This window comes from Lepidochelys kempii, chromosome 2, assembly GCF_965140285.1.
Source record: "Lepidochelys kempii isolate rLepKem1 chromosome 2, rLepKem1.hap1, whole genome shotgun sequence".
Classification (NCBI taxonomy): domain Eukaryota; kingdom Metazoa; phylum Chordata; order Testudines; family Cheloniidae; genus Lepidochelys; species Lepidochelys kempii.
The window spans coordinates 144,777,092-144,794,287 of NC_136381.1; the positions used below are offsets into that span (position 1 = coordinate 144,777,092).

The window sequence follows — 17,196 nt, forward strand, 5'->3', positions numbered from 1 at the left end:
AAAAAACACCAAAGGTGATAAGTATTAGAGCATCAGAATATTATGATATTTAAAAACAGAAGTTATATAACCTAGCTCTGAAGTAATCTGGAGGTCTCATTCATATCTGTTTCATTCCACTCTCCATGAATTAACACATGCATTCTGGCAAATGCTAAATTATTACCTACAGTTTAAGGATACTACCATTTTTTATTTATGATCCAATATGTAGCAATACAAATGAACTGGATATAAACTAGAAAATTTGAATAATATTTACTTACTTTGGTAATACCAGAATCTGCACGATAAAAATGCAGAAGAATATGAGACAAGCACATGTCACATAATACTTGAATGCTGGCAATGTAGTTGTTCTGTACTACAAAATAAATTAGAAATTGTTAAAACTACTGTTCCCAAAATAGATAAAATTGCTGACTAGCCTAAGCTGCATTTTAAACAGGAAGATATACATAAAAACCCTTTTGCAAAACTTAATTTATTTTTTCTTCAGTGATTATCCTCCCCATTGTCATGCATAGCATCGAAGCTTTTGCTCTCTTTCCACACTTTAGAGAGTGCTTCTTCTATCAAACTGAAATGTCCATATATTGTATCTACCCAAAGAGCATGATTATAATTAAACATCCTAGAGGAGATAATTAAGTTAACTCTAGAAACTTTAAATTTTTTAATAATGTTCAATTTTTCCATTCTCTTCAAATTCTCGTGCAACCCTAGCTAATGGCATAGGTGTTACAACACGTCCCACTTTGTCTAGGAGTGACCCATACCCTAAAGAAGGAACTAGCAATGACACCTATATTCAGGTGGCCTAACACTTTCCATTAGAAAAGATTTTTGTGATCTTTTTCTGACAAGCTCTCACATGTTCATTGTTTGCAGTAGGTCTTTGAAATTTGGCACAGTTATAGTCTGTTAGTGTAAATACTGTGATGTCGTTAAATTATATGCATGCAATTCGGTCCTTGTCTTTATAAATTCCTAATTAGTTTATAAAGAAACATATTTAAAAATAAGAAATAAAATATTTATCACAGGAAATGCATTGTTTGCTAGGTAGAAATATAGATGTCTCAAATCTAAACCAATAAAGTATTCTAAAAATAAATGTTTTTACTATTATAATTGTTCAGGGTCTAGGAAATCAGGGAAAATATAATTAATGCAAAATAGATCAATGAGTAATTTCGTAAGTGCTCAAAATGGAAACCTTATAAATGATAAGTGAATGAGTTGTGCTTTTTAACTGCAAGTACACAGCTATGCCTTTATACTAAAGGCCAAATTCTGCCCTGAAATACATGCACAGAACTCAAAATGCATATCTATGGACAGAACATAGCCCAAAATGTGAATTTTAGGACTTTTTTCCCCCAGGCACTCTTGAATTCTGTGGCACATTAAAAACAATTACTATCAGATGGTTAAATGAACTTTAAGGCATATGTCTGAATATATTTGCAGTTGGTTCTGTTGTTGCAGCTGTTGAAGTGGTTTGTAGTATTTTAATAGAACCACTGAACACTTAAGGCCTTGAGCTGTTGTTATAAACTCACAAGAAAATTCTGACCCACTCGATAATTTGTTTTAATATTTTACACTTCTACAGGCTTGCAAGAAGATCATGTAATTAGCTTCTTGAATTAAATAAATTATTTCTCTCATTACTTTGGTTTTCTTTCAGATCAAGTAAGGCCCAATCTTTCTCATACTGATGTCAAAGACAAATCGCTCACTGACTTCAGTGGAAGCTAAGGTTGCCAACCCTCCAGGATTGGCCTGGAGTCTCCAGGAATTAAAAGATTAATCTTTAATTAAAGATTATGTCATGTGATTAAATCTCAAGGAATACATCCAAAAAAAATTGGCAACCCTAGTGGAAGCAAGAGTGAGCCCATAGACAATAAAAGAAAACGGAGAAGGAAATTTAAAAAGTTGGATATGAAAATAATCATTATTTGTCACATGGCAGCACTCAGCAGCCCATATAGTGATCTGGGCTTCAGTAAGCTCAGCAATGCGCAGATACTTAAAAAAAAAGTCCCTACCCCAAAGAACTTGGACCCTGGAAACGCTTACACATGTGCTAAACATGAAGCACAGAATATTCCCATTAACTGGTCTACTGAAGCGGTTAAACACATCCATGAGTGTTTGTAGGATTGGGGCCTAGAATATCATTTCCTCTCCTCCACTCAAACTGACTTGCACTTTTCCTCCTTCTCTCTCCTGCTCTTCCTCTCCCCATTCCACACACAACTCATTCACTTTCATGTGCATGTGAAGAATGAGGGGGAAAAGAGAGATGACAGGAGAGAGAGGCAGAGAAAGGAGAAAGCAAAAGGGAGACGAGAGAAAATACAAGAAATAGAGTAATGTTGCTCATTCTCTCATCAGCAGGACTCATTACTTTCTCTCCTGAAGGAAAAGATTCATAGATTCCAAAGCCAAAAGGGACCACAGTGATCATTTAGAGAATCCACAACAACCCTTGGTAAATTGTTCCAATGGTTAATTACGCTCACTGTTAAAAATGTATGCCTTATTTCCAGTATGAATTTGTCTAACATCAGCTTCCAGCCATTAGATTGTGTTATACCTTTCTCTGCTAGATTGAAGAACCCACTATCAAATATTTGTTCTCCACGTAGGTACTTAAACATTGTAATCAAGTCTCCCTTTAACCTTCTCTTTGTTAAGCTAAACAGATTGAGGTCCTAGAGTCTACCACTATGAGGGAGGTTTTCCAATGCTTTAATCATTCTTGTGGTTCCTTCTTTGAACCCACTCCAATTTATCAATGTTCTTGAACTGTGGACACCAGAACTGGAAACAGTATTCCAGCAGCAGTTACATCAGCACTAAATACAGAGGTAAAATAACCTCTCTATTCCTACTCGAGATTCCTGTTTGTGCACATGAGGAGGAGCTTGAAGCGTGTTTCCCACCAGCAAAAGGAGTACAGCAGGAGGACTGGCTGTGGGATAGAGGAATGAATCCCTTCTCCCTAAGGTTCTAAAAATCAGAGGAAAGGAGAGCTCTGGACGAGAAGCAGAGGTGATAGCAAGGAAAAAGTGTTCTGTGGCCCCTTTCCTAGTTGTGCTGTGGGTGAGAAAGAGGCTGCTGTCTGCCTCCTACTTCAGGTCCCCTGCTACATGGGAGAACTCTACCCTGGAACACTTATCTATGTGCATTGGCAAGAGGGAGTCCAGCCACTCAAGCACGGCGCCTTCAGGGAACGTGATTCAGAATCCTGAAGATCATGAAGAATTATGGTACTCTATATGGACAGGATGCTTCACACTGCTGTTCACTATCATTCTTTTACCTATACACATCAAGTTACAGCCTCCTATTATTAAATTATGTTGTAATTTAGCAAACATAAAAGAAAATAGACACATTTACAATAACATTTTTTTAAATGTTGTAAAATTTTATAAAATGACTGTCAATTAAAAACAGAAAAAATGTGAAATTTGATAAAATGTACATTCTTTATATTGAAAATGCCCTCATTTACCCACGTAAGTCCCATATTTTCTATTCTGTTTGCAAATCAGGTTTTCACTTTTTTTTTATCATATTCTATTTTAACAATAACACTTAGGAAAGAGAAAATCAGATTCCCACCCCTATCCCTTCACCAGCCTTACCACACCATACCATATGCAGCTCTTAGTGCTAATATTAGCCAGTAACACGAATACTCTGTGTGGTGTGCATCCTGGCAGATAAGATGCACTGAATTCTGAGGTCTCAATTCTCCCTTGTTAGCACCATTTGTAATTGAAAGTATATAGAGACATTCAGAAATAGTTTATTTACGTTTGGGGGACTTTTACGGGCTGCATTATTTTTTTCCCTATGCCAATATAAACGTAAAAGAAGCTGATGATAAGTTTTAGCATTTTAAAAACAAAACATGTTAACTACCTAACAAATGTCTTTTGTGAATTGCATTATTTAAATTAAAATGCAGAAATAATTGATTCTGAGGTGAAAACAACTTACTTCTTTTTCCAGAGTTTTATTATAAAAAAGTAGTGATATTCTTTGAATGTCTTCAGATTTAAGCCATTGCCTGAAAGAATAAAGAAATATACAAAACATTATAAAGGGCACCAAAACAGATTAGCCCTGTTTTTTCTATCATTGAAAAGCTGTAAAGTAAGAAAAACAAGGCGGATGACGTAATATCTTCTATTGGAGAAATTTCTGTTGGTGGGAGAGATATGCTTTTGAGCTACAGAGCTCTTATGCAGGGTCTAGTAGGTACTCAGAGTATCACAGTTAAAGGCTAAGTGGAACAGATTGTTTAGTGTAAATAGATGATACATATTGTAAGACAACATTCAAGGTAAAGTGGGCTCTGCAGTCATAGGACAAAAAATGGGGGTTAGTGGGTTACAGATTGTTGTAATAAGCCATAAATCCAGCGTCTTTATTAAGACTATGATTTTTAGTGTCTAGTACAGTTATGAATTTAAGTTCCCACACTCATCTTTTGAAGGTGTTGTGCAGGTTTCCTTTGAGGACATGGACTGAGGGTTCAGATATAGAGTGATCATTTTGTGAAAAGTGTTCTCTCACAGGTGATGTGCGTTTTTGTCTTTTATCATTTTTCTGTATGAGTTGATTGGAGAGCATAGTGATTCTCTGATTTCACCCACATAGTTATTGGGGTATTTGGTGCACTGGATGAGACACAGGTGTTAGGCATGTGTAGGATCTATGGATTTTGAAAGGTGTGTTGCTGGGGGTATTGATCATGGTAGCTGTGGAGATATGTCTGCAGGTTTTGCAACTGTTGTTCTGGCAGGATCAGGTGCCACTTTGAGTTGGGGGAGTTCTGGTCTGCGGGGACCTTCCTTCTGATGACGAGCTTGATGAGGTTGCGGGCGTTGTCTGAAAGTCAGAAAAGGGGATTCGGGAAAGATTTCTTTCAGGATGTGGTCTGCAGGGAGTATTGGCTGCAATTGTTTGGTGACACTCTGAGTACCTTTCCTAGACCTTAAGAAGAGCTCTGTGTAGCTTGAAAGCTCTTCTCTTTCACCCATAGGTGCTGGAACTACGGTTGCAGGGAGTGCTGCAGCACCACCTGACTTGAAGAAGTTTCCATTATATACAGGTTTTACAGTTTGGTTCAATGGTTGTAAGCACCACTACTATACAAATTGTTCCAGCACCCTTGCTTTCACCTCCAGAAATTGCTTCAATAAAATATATTACCTCATCCACCTTGTCTCTCTGAATCCTGGGACCAATATGGCTACAAGAACACTGCAAATAACAATGTAAAGTAAGATGTCAATTTATGTGTTTTGAAGAAAGTCAGTTATTGTGCTTCAGAATGGAGAAAGTAAATCATATTGACTGCAACAGATGATCGTGTAGTTCCACCCTTCCACTTGGTTTCTATATCTAACACACACACAAAACTGATATTTTAATGAATGGGCTGTACGTGGATGGTTCATGAAAACATTCAAAAGGGAGCATTGCATTATAAAGTGTTTCATGTAAAAAGCTTTGCTGCTGGTTCTTCACTCTGTCTTCGATAATAATGATCCATTCCACAGATGTTCATACCTGGGACATGGGGCAGAACTTGGGGTGATTCTATCCATCATAACGTACAGTGACTAGCATTTCACAACACACAACCATGCCATTTAATGGATGCTTTACACCAGGGATCAGCAACCTTTGGCATCATCAGGGAAAGCCCCTGGAGGGCCAGGTCAGTTTGTTTACCTGCCGTGTCCACAGGTTCGGCCGATCGCAGCTCCCACTGGCCGTGGTTCACTGTCCCAGGCCAATGGGGGCTGCGTGAAAGGCGGCCAGCACATCCGTAGGTCTGTACCACTTCCCGCAGCCCCCATTGGTCTGGGATGGCGAACTGCGGACAGTGGGAGCTGTGATCGGCAAAACCTGCAGACGTGGCAGGTAAACAAACTGGCCCGACCGGGCTGCATGCCAAAGGTTGCCGATCCTTGCTTTACACAATATGCAAAGGTGAAAAAAGTAATTAAAAAGGGAGTGGGATGGATCTGTGTTTGAGATACATTCATCTAATGAATCTGAATCTCTTTCACATAGACCTTTTATTATCAAAGCATCATTTGCTACTTACAGACCAAAATGTGTAAAAATGAAAAAGTTGCAGTAAGATTGCACAATATGTTTTTGGAGCTATGTGTAAAAGTAATGTATATTCTAGCTAATAGATTATTGAAGTAGCACCAGACGAGGTCTATTTTTGAAAGTCCACATTCAATTCAATGGGAGATTTTATTTTTTTAAAATTAAACTGTAATTTAATTTTGACTCTTTCCAACTGGCTAGACCTAATGAGGACTAATCTGCTACTCCGTAAATAACATTTTTTTAAAAGAGCTCAGTTCTGAGCATGTGCTCAGCTTTGCAACACCTAACTTTAGGCACTCTGCCGCCCACTGGAATCCTCAGTGCTGAGTTAGGCACCCAGGATCTCTATATAAATCACAAGGAGAGTTAGGTGCCTAAGAATAGGATTTGCAGAAGCCAGCATGCTGAGCAGGGAGCCACCTAAACTATCCAGTAGGGAATGCTGAGGAGATGGGTACGGCAAAACTATTATCTTATTCTAATCCTATTAAGGACTTCACACATTAGCACTTTTACTAACTAACTTTTGAATCTTTAGACAGTAACATTAATGTTACATAAACATAAATTGTTGTATTTTAATTAAATATGCTGTTTGTAATGTAACTTACGAACCTTCACGATGAAAGGCAATATATGGGTATTACACGTTATTTATTAGATTATGAGAGCTGAGAGATTTAGGGTCAATCTACTTCCAGCTGAAAACAATCTATGGAAGATGGAAGAAAATCTTATTAAAACACTTCAGTGGGCAAAATATTCTTTTTTTCATTAATGCCACTCAGCTATTTGATTATAATGGGGCTACTCCTCTTTGTCTCTGATTAATGGGTGTTAATTGAGAATTTGCAGCATAAACAGTTTTCCTAACAGTACAGACCCTTTATAGATTTAGAAGAACATTTTACTTACAAACGTTACCCGGAGTGCATTATCATCTTAAATGAAATTACAGGAAACAGCAAGGTGAAGGTAATTTTCATGGAAAGCAAAACAAAGCAACTTATTAACTAAGATGCATTTATCAAATTGTTCAATTACTGCAGTTGGTAGAAGCATTTAGGAAAAGTGAATTCAGAGTAGTGTGAGCTGGCAATGCCTTCATCATGATCTTTAAATGTTGTTTCTCGCCGAAAAGTGACTCTGAAAAAAACTGCACCTTCTTATTCAACCAATCTGTTCCTTCTGGGTATCCAGAGTCATACATATATCCAGGGATGAAATTGGGCCGGTACAGTGTACCGGTAAGAAGCCGGTACCAGCCCATACCCAACCAACATTAAAGCGCTTTAACATAGCTGCCCCTTTTGCCTCCCTCTGACAAAGCAGGCAAAAGGGGCCCCTGCCCCAGGGCCAGCAATTTAAAAGGGCCTGGGGCTCCCGGCTGCTGCTACTACGGCAGTGGCTGGAGCCCCAGGCCCTTTTAAACCTCCGTCAGAGCCCCGGGCCGCACAAGCCAGGCAGCACGGATGGGCTGGCTAGGGAAGGCTGACCCCTAGCCCCGTCCCTTCTGCCCAAGGCCCTGCCCCTTCTGGGTGCCCAGAGCTGGCTCCTGTACCAGTAAAAATGTAATGTTACTTTACCCCTGCATATATCTGATGATATTAACAATAAAAATAAGTTTTTACTGACACTCCTGTTAGTCCTACAGAGCCATTCCATCTAAGATGAAGTGAGTTGGAATCTCTTCCTTCACATGCATCAGCAACAGGCTTCTTTTCTTCTTTTTCTGGCCTACAGATTGCAAATGTTTCTTTTGGGCGGGGAGCCTGCTGCTGCAATACATACGTTGGTCACCTTAGTCAAAATGCTCAATGGTAGTTGGGCACCTAATTACCTTGGAGAATCTGGGCCTTTGCCATTACACTGATACCACAATGCCTGCTACATGAGCATTCATCTTGAAATAATTCAGAGATTGAATCTGGTGTAGATGGTAATAAAAGAACAGGATATTCACTGACTGCTTGTAGGTTCTGGGTAAAATTTAAGGTATTGATTTTGACCTATAAAACCCCAAACACCTGAACATTTGCCTGAGAGACTGTCTCTTCCTTTGTGCTATACTGATGTGGTCAGAAGAGGTGCGTGAGCTGGAGTCCCCTCAGTAGAAAAGAAGAATGGCAACAGATTATTCAATTAACTTTGGAATTCATTCCCCATATTGGTCTGAAAAAGCCTGCACCTGATGCCATTCAGGGCATGCTGCAAGGCCTATCTCTTTACCCAGCATTTTGAGGAGGGAGAGGTATGATGAGGGCTGGTATTCATGGCTATGGCAGAATACTGGCAGGGTATTTTTTTGGATATGATAGTTATCTCTGGTGGATTATTGCCAGATTGTGGGGGCCCTGATTTTCATTTTTTTTTGTCATTACACTTTTAAAGTACGCCAAAGTTCTTATTCTTTTAGTTATAAACCAAACAAAAATAAATAAATCAACTGAACTGTTAACCAAGTTCCACTGGAACTTAGATTTTTTTCGGGGGGCGGGCTCCAGCTTTTGTGGTATCTGTGAAGCTGGCTGACAAGGTGCCAGCTCTTGCCAAGGCTTTAGGCCTCTGCTGAGTACTGACAAATTCATTGTTGGAAACCAGTCTGTTTCACCTGTGTGTTCATATGGTTAAGGTAGGTATCAGACTGTGTTTAGTGTTTCTTTAGTGATAATTTCTTTATCACATGCTATACGATAATATTTAAGTTTTTGCTTTGTAACTGTACAAACTGTTTGCTTGGAAACCGTGAACCTAGTCAGGAAGGACTGTCTTCTGCCCATCAAAAAGGGCTATCAAAACTAAACAGGCCACTGTGGAACATCACAATACAAATATTTTGTTAATTGCCCCTTACATTCATGAAAAAGATATGTGAAAAATGGCTCATCCTATCAGCTTGAATTCTGGAAGAAGGAAATAAAAATAGCTGACAACAATATTTTTAATCTCTTTTGCTGTTTGGACTCTCACAGAGCTGGAGCTATGAAACAGAAGCAGAGATGCCCAGGGCCAACCTGGGTTAGCAGTAAAAGACATTCAAAGGTGACAGATTTCTACAATTCTGTCACCTTTGAAAACCATAGACTGTAGCTTGTTTGTGTATATATGTTTGCCTTGTAATAACTCTCTAATTTCTTTTCTTAGTTAATAAATCCTTTGTTTACTATAGGATTGGCTACAAGTGTTGTTTTTGATGTGAGAATTAAGGTACAAATTGACCTAAGGTAAGTGACTCGTCCTTTAGGACTGGGAGTAACCTGAATACTTTGTGATCTTTGGTGTATAGCAACCACCTACATTAAGTCCCGCTTGCCTGGGTGACAAGATAGACTGGAATGCCCAAGGGGACTGTCTGTGACTCCAAGGTAAGACTGTTATAGTGCTTTAGGAGTTCATACTTGTTACTGGGTTGGTGAAATGTAATTATAGAACATGCAACCAGCTTGGGGTCTCTGCCCTGCTTCTTGACAGTTTTCCCTGAGGTTGCCACTTATGATCGTGACACTCCTGACAGCATGACAGTGTCTATGATTAAGGCTGCGAGTTTGTCCATGACTTCTACAGTGGCTGGTGCACCTGGCTTGGGGGCTGCCTGAGCAGCTCGAGCAGCCTCTGTGCCAGGCACACCGGCCACTGCAGGGGCAGTCTCGGGCCACCGCACCCCCGTCCCCCAGCTGCAGCAAGAGTTTTGGTGTAGGAAGGGGCACAGGGTTGGGCCATGGGATGAGGTGAGGCATGCTCTGCATGGTGCTTACCTCGGGGGGCTCCCCAGAAGCGACAACATCCCCCTCACTCAGCTCCTAGGTGGAGGCATGGCCAAGAAGCTCTGTGCACTGCCTCTGCCTGCAGGCACTGTTTCTGCAGCTCTCACAGGTGGTGGTTCCCGGCCAGTGGGAGTTTCAGAGCTGGTGCTCATGGTGGAGGCAGAGTGCGGAGCCAGGTAGGAAGCCTGCTGGCTCTGCCAATCCCCTCCTGCCCCGAGCACCTGTGACACCCCTAGGCTGCCCCCTGCAAGATCTAGGGCTATATAGTAGAAGTCATGGATAGGTCACGAGCCATGAATTTTTGTCTACTGCCCGTGACCTGTCCATGACTTTTACTAAAAATATTCGTGACTAAAAGATAGCTTTATCTATGACAGGCAGATGAAACCCATTTACACCTCTGTAATCCCACACACAACAATGGGCTTTACACAGCAGTAACTGAGGCCCAATCTGGCCTGCAGAAACTGTATTTTAGGTGAAGCAGCTAACACGATCTATAGTGAAAGTTGCCTGATATTTCCCATTATAAGACCCCATTCATTATAGTTTATAACTTTGCCGAATTAGGGATTAGGGAAAAATAAATTGTATTGCCTTTGTTAACAAATTTATTGTAAGATTTATTTTTTTTTAAAAAGATTTTTGGAACTGGGACTTGAAATTTGGCACTGGTGTCAAGAATGTGCCTTTTGCTGCTCCGGTGGAAAATATGCTTACATTTGGCCAAGTTGAAATTCTATTTCACATATGCTCAGTTCACATATGACCTGTTAAAGTTTGGCAGTTAAATTTTCTGAATATTCTGTCCATGCCCTCACAATTCCTGCATGCCGACCAGGCTGTGCATATGCCATGCCTGCAGAGCAGAGTCACTGAGCATGCTTCTTTCAAGGGTTGAATAGGATTTTCCCCACAATTGCTTTGCTGAGCTGCTTTTGTGTCAGATGTGACAGATATTGCAACCACTTGCAGTATTTGGGGACCATATTGTATTTTATGTTTAAAGTATGAAAACCTCAAAAAGTCACTGTATTAAGATGGGCCAGGCAGTATGAGCTGTAGAAATACGCATAGCTCTTTGTATCAATACAGGTGATGTGTACTTGTGTGTTTCTGGCTCACTGTGTGTGTGGGAAGGTTGTGCAGAATCTGGAATCACCAGGGAGTCATTTCTGCAAAATGCCAAGGGTGGCTATATAGATTTCCAGCCTTTGAATCTGCGAATAAGGGGAGGTTGCATCTGTTTTCAGTAGGCTGGGGGACAAAGCAGGACTTTTGGTATAAAAGGCTGAGTTCAAACAGATTCAGGGTTTTCCTTTTGATTCAGCAAATGGATAGGACCTTCTGTCCAAGAAAACACTCCAACTCTTGCTCAGCAGCTGGAATGGATGTTTGCCTATCAGACTCCCCATGTGGAAGATGGGTTAATTCTGGTATGTTTGTTACCAATAAGTAGAAACTTTTATTATCTTTCTATTATTTTCTCTGTTATGCCTCTGCCCCCAGAATGCTGTTTATTTTGGAAAAGCTGTGTGATAACCTGTAACTACTGGCACATACTGGTCATTGTCGTCACAGAGAAAGCACAGCCCAGGTGCTGGCCTTTAGGCTGATTGGTTTGCTGGAGATTTCATAATGTATGGCAAGGGGCTGTACCGCTTTAAAAAACCCGATCAGAAGGGAGATACACCTGGGTCGCTGGCCCATGAAAAATGACAACTGGGAACCTGAAAGCTCAAGAGGGTGCCCTTGCAGGACCAGAGAGAGGGAATACAGGGGTTCAGCTACCCAGAAACTATGACCAGGCACTAAAACTGACAGCATGGAAACTGTCTCTCCTGTGTTCTCAGTTTTCCTCACGGGGAGGGAGGAAGTGGGGGCTGCAGGAGACAGAGTGTTTGGGGGACAGTAGCCAGACAGTGGGGGAGCAGTGTGAGACAAGAGTGAGGGAGGGTGAGAGCAGGTAGGGAGAGGGACAAGAGTGTGATGTTTAGATGCTGCTTGTAATTATTAGAACTGGGAGCACTGGCTGTTGGGAGTCTGAAAGGACAGGAAACAGGAAGGAGGGGGGGAAGGTGAGGAGGTGGAGTGAGAGCTACTGAGGGTACAGCAGCAGCTTGGTAAATAAGTTTCCACTTTAAAAATAAAGTCCTGTTGAAGTTTGTTAGTACCTTGCCTGGTTGCTACAACATTTTGGCGAAGAGGATGGATCTTCCGCCTCTGAATCCACCTGCACCCTTTCTGCAAAGCCCAGGTGAACCTCCAATTGTTTTTACTGCCTGTATCCATATGCTTGGGACTTATCTGCTTGCAATCACTGCTACAGAGATTTCTGAAGTAAGAAAGCGTGCTCTGCTAATCCACTGCCTTGGAGCAGAAGGGCAGTATATATTTTACACTTTCCCCTCGCAGATGATAAATATGAGACTGCACTCACTGCATTAAAGAACTTTTTTGTACCAAAAGTGAATGTAGTAGCTAATCGCTAAAGATTTCACCAGCGTGAGCAGAAAACAGGGGAGACTATAATTTAGTATATTGCTTCCCTGAGGAGTCTGATTGTAAGTTGTGACTTTGGGAATATCGCAAATGAGATGACTAGAGACCAGCTCATTGAGAAAACAACCATGCTTCGCATAAGACAAAGCTTACTTCTAAAACCACAACTTACACTAGAAAAAGCAATAACCATTGCTATTCAGATTGAGTCAGCTACAGCTGAAGCCAAAATAATGAGCATGGATACAGGAGGCACAGTCTAGGCTGTGACTCCTTTGCAGAAAAGTTCACTATCGCTGCAGACAAATGATTACAAGAGGAAAACTAATGGAAAACCATCGAATCAGCAAATTCAAAATACAGTAAAAGCATGCTTTTGCTGTGGATCCCCACAACACAGGATGTCTGGCAAAAGTAGCTCAGTGGAATCATTGCAAAAAGATTGGGCATTTTGCTAAAGTATGTCGCAGCAGCCAGTTCAATCAACAGGTGCATGCAGGTACAATACCAGATGTTACTGTGCTGAGCATGGACAAAATCACTCCTGCACATATTCCAGAACAAATAAAGTGCACTGTAAACATTTCCGCCACACCCTCAGGCAAATCACACTCTATTCAGCTAATGTTGGACACTGACACAGCAGTATCTATACTACCTGATTCCATCTATTTGCATTACTTTAAAGATGTGCCACTTTACTTGGTGTGTTATTTGAAAAAACATATTCTAGTACATGGCTGCATGCCAGCAATAGTTGCTTTTGGTGATTGCTGTGTAACTGCAGAGTTCTATATTGCCCATAAAGGCACTCCTATCCTTGGCAGAGATTTATTGGCTGCTTTAAATATCAGGGTAGTTAATGGATGAACTGATCTTCCTCAGCAAAGCACTCTTGCGATACACACACCAGTTGCAGCTGGGACCCAACACCAGGTTGAGGAGAAACTCGGCTGTGCTTATGGGTTTCTGCATAAAGTTAAAATGCGGAATAATGTGATACCTGTACGACAGAAGTTACATTGCTTACCATTTTCAGTTAGGGAAGCTGCTTCAGAGGAACTTGTTCAAAAGGACATTATTGCAGAGATTGACTCCTCGGAATGGGTTTCACCTATAGCAATGACACAGAAGAAGGATGGAGGCATTCGCCTTTGTGTGGACTTAAGGGAGCCAAATAAAGCTATTATGATTGACAGACATCCTCTTCCTCACACAGAAGAAGTATTTGCAGAACTCCGTGGAGCAAAGATGTTTTCTACTCTTGATTTGCAGAGCACATACTACCAGGTTATGTTGCATGAAGATAGCAGAGACCTCACAGCATTTATTACACATGAGGGACTATTTTGTTTTAAACGTGTTCCATACGGTCTTGCATCCGCCCCAAGTGCCTTCCAAAAAATGATGTCATTGATTCTGAAGAATCAACATGGAGTTCAGTGCTATCTGGATGATATTATCGTGTTTGGAAATACTTCTGAGGAGCACGACAATAACCTGCAGTCTGTACTAAACTGCATCAGCAAAGCAGGCCTCAAGCTCAATAGATCCAAATGCAAATTTAGACAAATTGAATTCTCCTTTCTGGGGCATACAATTTCACAGGCTAGACTAAAACCTGATCCAGATCATATCCTGGCCATTTCAAACGCGCCTCCTCCAACAGATTGCAAACTTTATGTTCCTTCCTGGGTCATACCTCCTGGTATGCAAAATTCATTCCTAATGATGCTTTTGTCATTGAACCGTTTTGAGAATTACTACAGAGAAGTTTAACCTTAGTGTGGACAACTGATGCACAAGCTAGTTTCGAAACGGTGAGAGACTTGATTGTACATAGTCCAGTACTTGCACTATTCACTCCTGCTTTGCCCACAGTTGTAACTACTGATGCTTCTGATTATGGACTTGGGGCTGTCTCACATAACTTCATGAGGACAACACAGAGAGGACTGTTGCATTTGCTTCAAAGACACTAAGTAATGCTGAGGGAAAATATTCTACAGTCAAAAACGAAGCACTTGCATGTGTCCGGGCTACTGAAAAATGGAGAACTTGCCTGTGGGGGCCGCATGTTCAAGTTGCACACAGACCGCAGCCCTTTGATGACGTTGCTCACCATGAAAGGACTGCGAAGAGGAGGATATCGTATTGCTAGATGGTCTGCAAGACTACTCTCTTTCAATTATGAACTGGAATATAAGCCTGGAAACCAAAATGTGGTAGTTGATTGCCTTTCTCGCCTGCCTTTGCCTTCATCAGATGGTCCACCGGAGGATGAGGATGTAATAGTTGCACTTATTACAAGCACTCTTACTGCAGTTACAAAAGAACAATTTCAAGCTGCTTGTTCAGCATGTCCAATTCAACAAAAACTATGGGAATTTCTGACAAAGAGATGGCCCAGTCACCCTAAAAACCTTGACCCAGTTTTGCTGCCTTATTTTAGAGTTCGGGATGAACTTTCTTTGCTTGATGGTTGTGTGCTACTAGGTACACACTGGCTACTTGTGCCAGAATAAATATAGTCAAAACTCATACACCTGGCACATGATACTCATCAAGGAACTGTCAGAACCAAACAATGACTATGGGATCTGTATTGGTGGCCAGGGATGGACTCTCAAACCGAAGCGCTCATAAAATGCTGTGTCACTTGCCAAATGCATGATAAGACAGCAGTGACATGTACCCCTCCATTACAGCCTGTTCCTCTTCCTGAATCTGCATGGGAAAAAGTGACTATTGACACTGTAGGACCCTTTGATATTGCTCCAAGTGACTGCCGTTATGCCATCACTTTAATAGACTATTTCAGTAAATGGCCTGAGGTAGCGTTTACATCGCAAATCTCTTCTGCTACAGTAATTAAGTTCCTCTCTTCAGTTTTTAGCAGGGAAGGTAACCCCAAAGAACTGGTTTCAGATAATGGTAGTCAATTTACTTCCCTGGAGTTTGAAACTTTTCTAGCAGAGAGGAACATTTTACACAGAAGGTCATCCCTATATTACCCTCAAGCCAATGGGGACATCGAACGATTTAACAGAAGTTTGAAAAAGAGTTTGCAAATGGCTAAATTGGAAGGGCGATTGTGGATAACCTTCACTACTGATTTCTTGCAAGCATACCCGGCTACACAACATGCCACAACGCAAAGATCACCCACAGAGTTACTGCATGGGAAACAGATGAATACTAAACTGAACATTGCTGGATTGTTAAAGGAACGACCTGAGGCCCCAACTGAGGATGATGTGAGAAAAACAGTTGAACAGAACCAAGCAAGTATAAGGCTTTCACAGACAAGCGGAGGGGTGCTAAGGAACCAAAGTTTGAGTGCGGTTCCTTCGTTAGAATACGAAAAACTGGAATTTTACGCAAAGGGGACCATAAATTCACAGCTCCTCTTAAAATCATAGAGAAAAATGGACCTTACACCTGTTGACTTTCTGATGGGCGGGTATGGAATGCTTATCTTGCACCTTCCTATGCACCAATAGGAGATTATGCCAACACCCAGTCTGCATTGGATGACTTCACATAGTATCAACACAAGAAGACATTGCACTGGAAGCGGGGCTTGAGAGATGGCCTGTCAGACCCAGATGACCACCTGTCTGGACTAGAGACTATGTTATGTAGTATCTACAGTGTTTTCAGTGTAATATTTCTGCCAACAGTATAGTGTCTTGTTTCATATTTGCTCCTGTGGTTAGAATAACAATGTTTATTTTAATTGGGAGAGTTTCTTAAGAGAGGAGGGAATATGGTGTTTAGATGCTGCCTGTAATTATTAGAACTGGGAGCACTGGCTGTTGGGAGTCTGCAAGGACAGGAAACAGGAAGGGGGGGAAGTTGAGGAGGCGGAGTGAGAGCTACCGAGGGTGCAGCAGCAGCTTGGTAAAGAGGTTTCCACTTTAAAAATAAAGTCCTGTTGAAGTTTGTTAGTAGCAGTTTGCCTGGTTGCTACACAAAAGAGCTGGGAGGCAAGTGGAATAGGAGTACAGTAACAGTTGTATAGGAGTACAGTAATGTTGTCCCGGTTAACACTGTTTCATTGTTACATCACTGATCTATTAGAGATTATACTCATTTAAAGTTGCGCAATGTTTGCTTATAACGTTGTTTGGCCATGGGGGCTGGGAACCAATGTGGGGCGGCAGCCCTCCTATCAGCTCCCCTCCACCCCTCCAGCACCTCCCGCCCACTGGCAGCCCCATGGATCAGCAACTCTCTGCTCCCTCCCTGTGCCTCTCGCCTGCAGCAATTAGCTGTTTCGTGGCATTCAGGAGATTGGGGTGGGGAGTGGGGAGCAGCGAGGATGCAGCTTGCTTGGGGGTAGTGGGTGGAGTGGGGCAGAGCTGGGGGTTTGAGCACCCCTGCCCCCAGCATTTTGGAAAGAACAGCAAGAGGAGCAGCCAGACAATCCACCCTCCTTCACCCTCTGACTCCACCACCTCAACCAAGCTTCACAATCATCATTGCTGAGTATAGCATTGTTTGTTTGTTTAAAATTGTTTAAAACTTATATTGTATGTGTATATGTATATAGTTTTTTGTCTGGTGAAAAAAAATCCCTGGAACCTAACCCCCCTCCCCGATTTACATTAATTCTTATGGGAAAATTGGATTAGCTTAAAGTTGCATTTTTCAAGAATATAACTACAATGTTAAACAAGGAGTTACTGTACAGGAAAGGGAGGAATCTGGGAAATAATTAAGGATGGAGAACTGGAGCAGAGGAAGAGAAGCTGGGGCAGGGGCAGAG

The 17,196-nt window shown here is 41.4% G+C and overlaps 1 protein-coding gene across 7 annotated transcripts in view; it reads right to left on the reverse strand.

Moving 5' to 3' along the window:
* ADCY2 (adenylate cyclase 2) overlaps window positions 1-17,196 on the reverse strand; it is a 431,011-nt gene that overhangs the window by 99,143 nt on the left and 314,672 nt on the right. For all 7 annotated transcript variants that reach the window (XR_012157385.2, XM_073332378.2, XM_073332377.2 and 4 more), the window contains 2 exons: window positions 4,024-4,093; window positions 267-364 (listed from right to left, as the gene is read on the reverse strand). Coding sequence is in view for 6 of the 7 variants with exons in the window: in XM_073332378.2 (XP_073188479.1) it covers window positions 267-364; window positions 4,024-4,093 (168 nt within the window). In the remaining variant the exon portion in view is untranslated. The remainder of the gene's footprint in view (window positions 1-266; window positions 365-4,023; window positions 4,094-17,196) is intronic.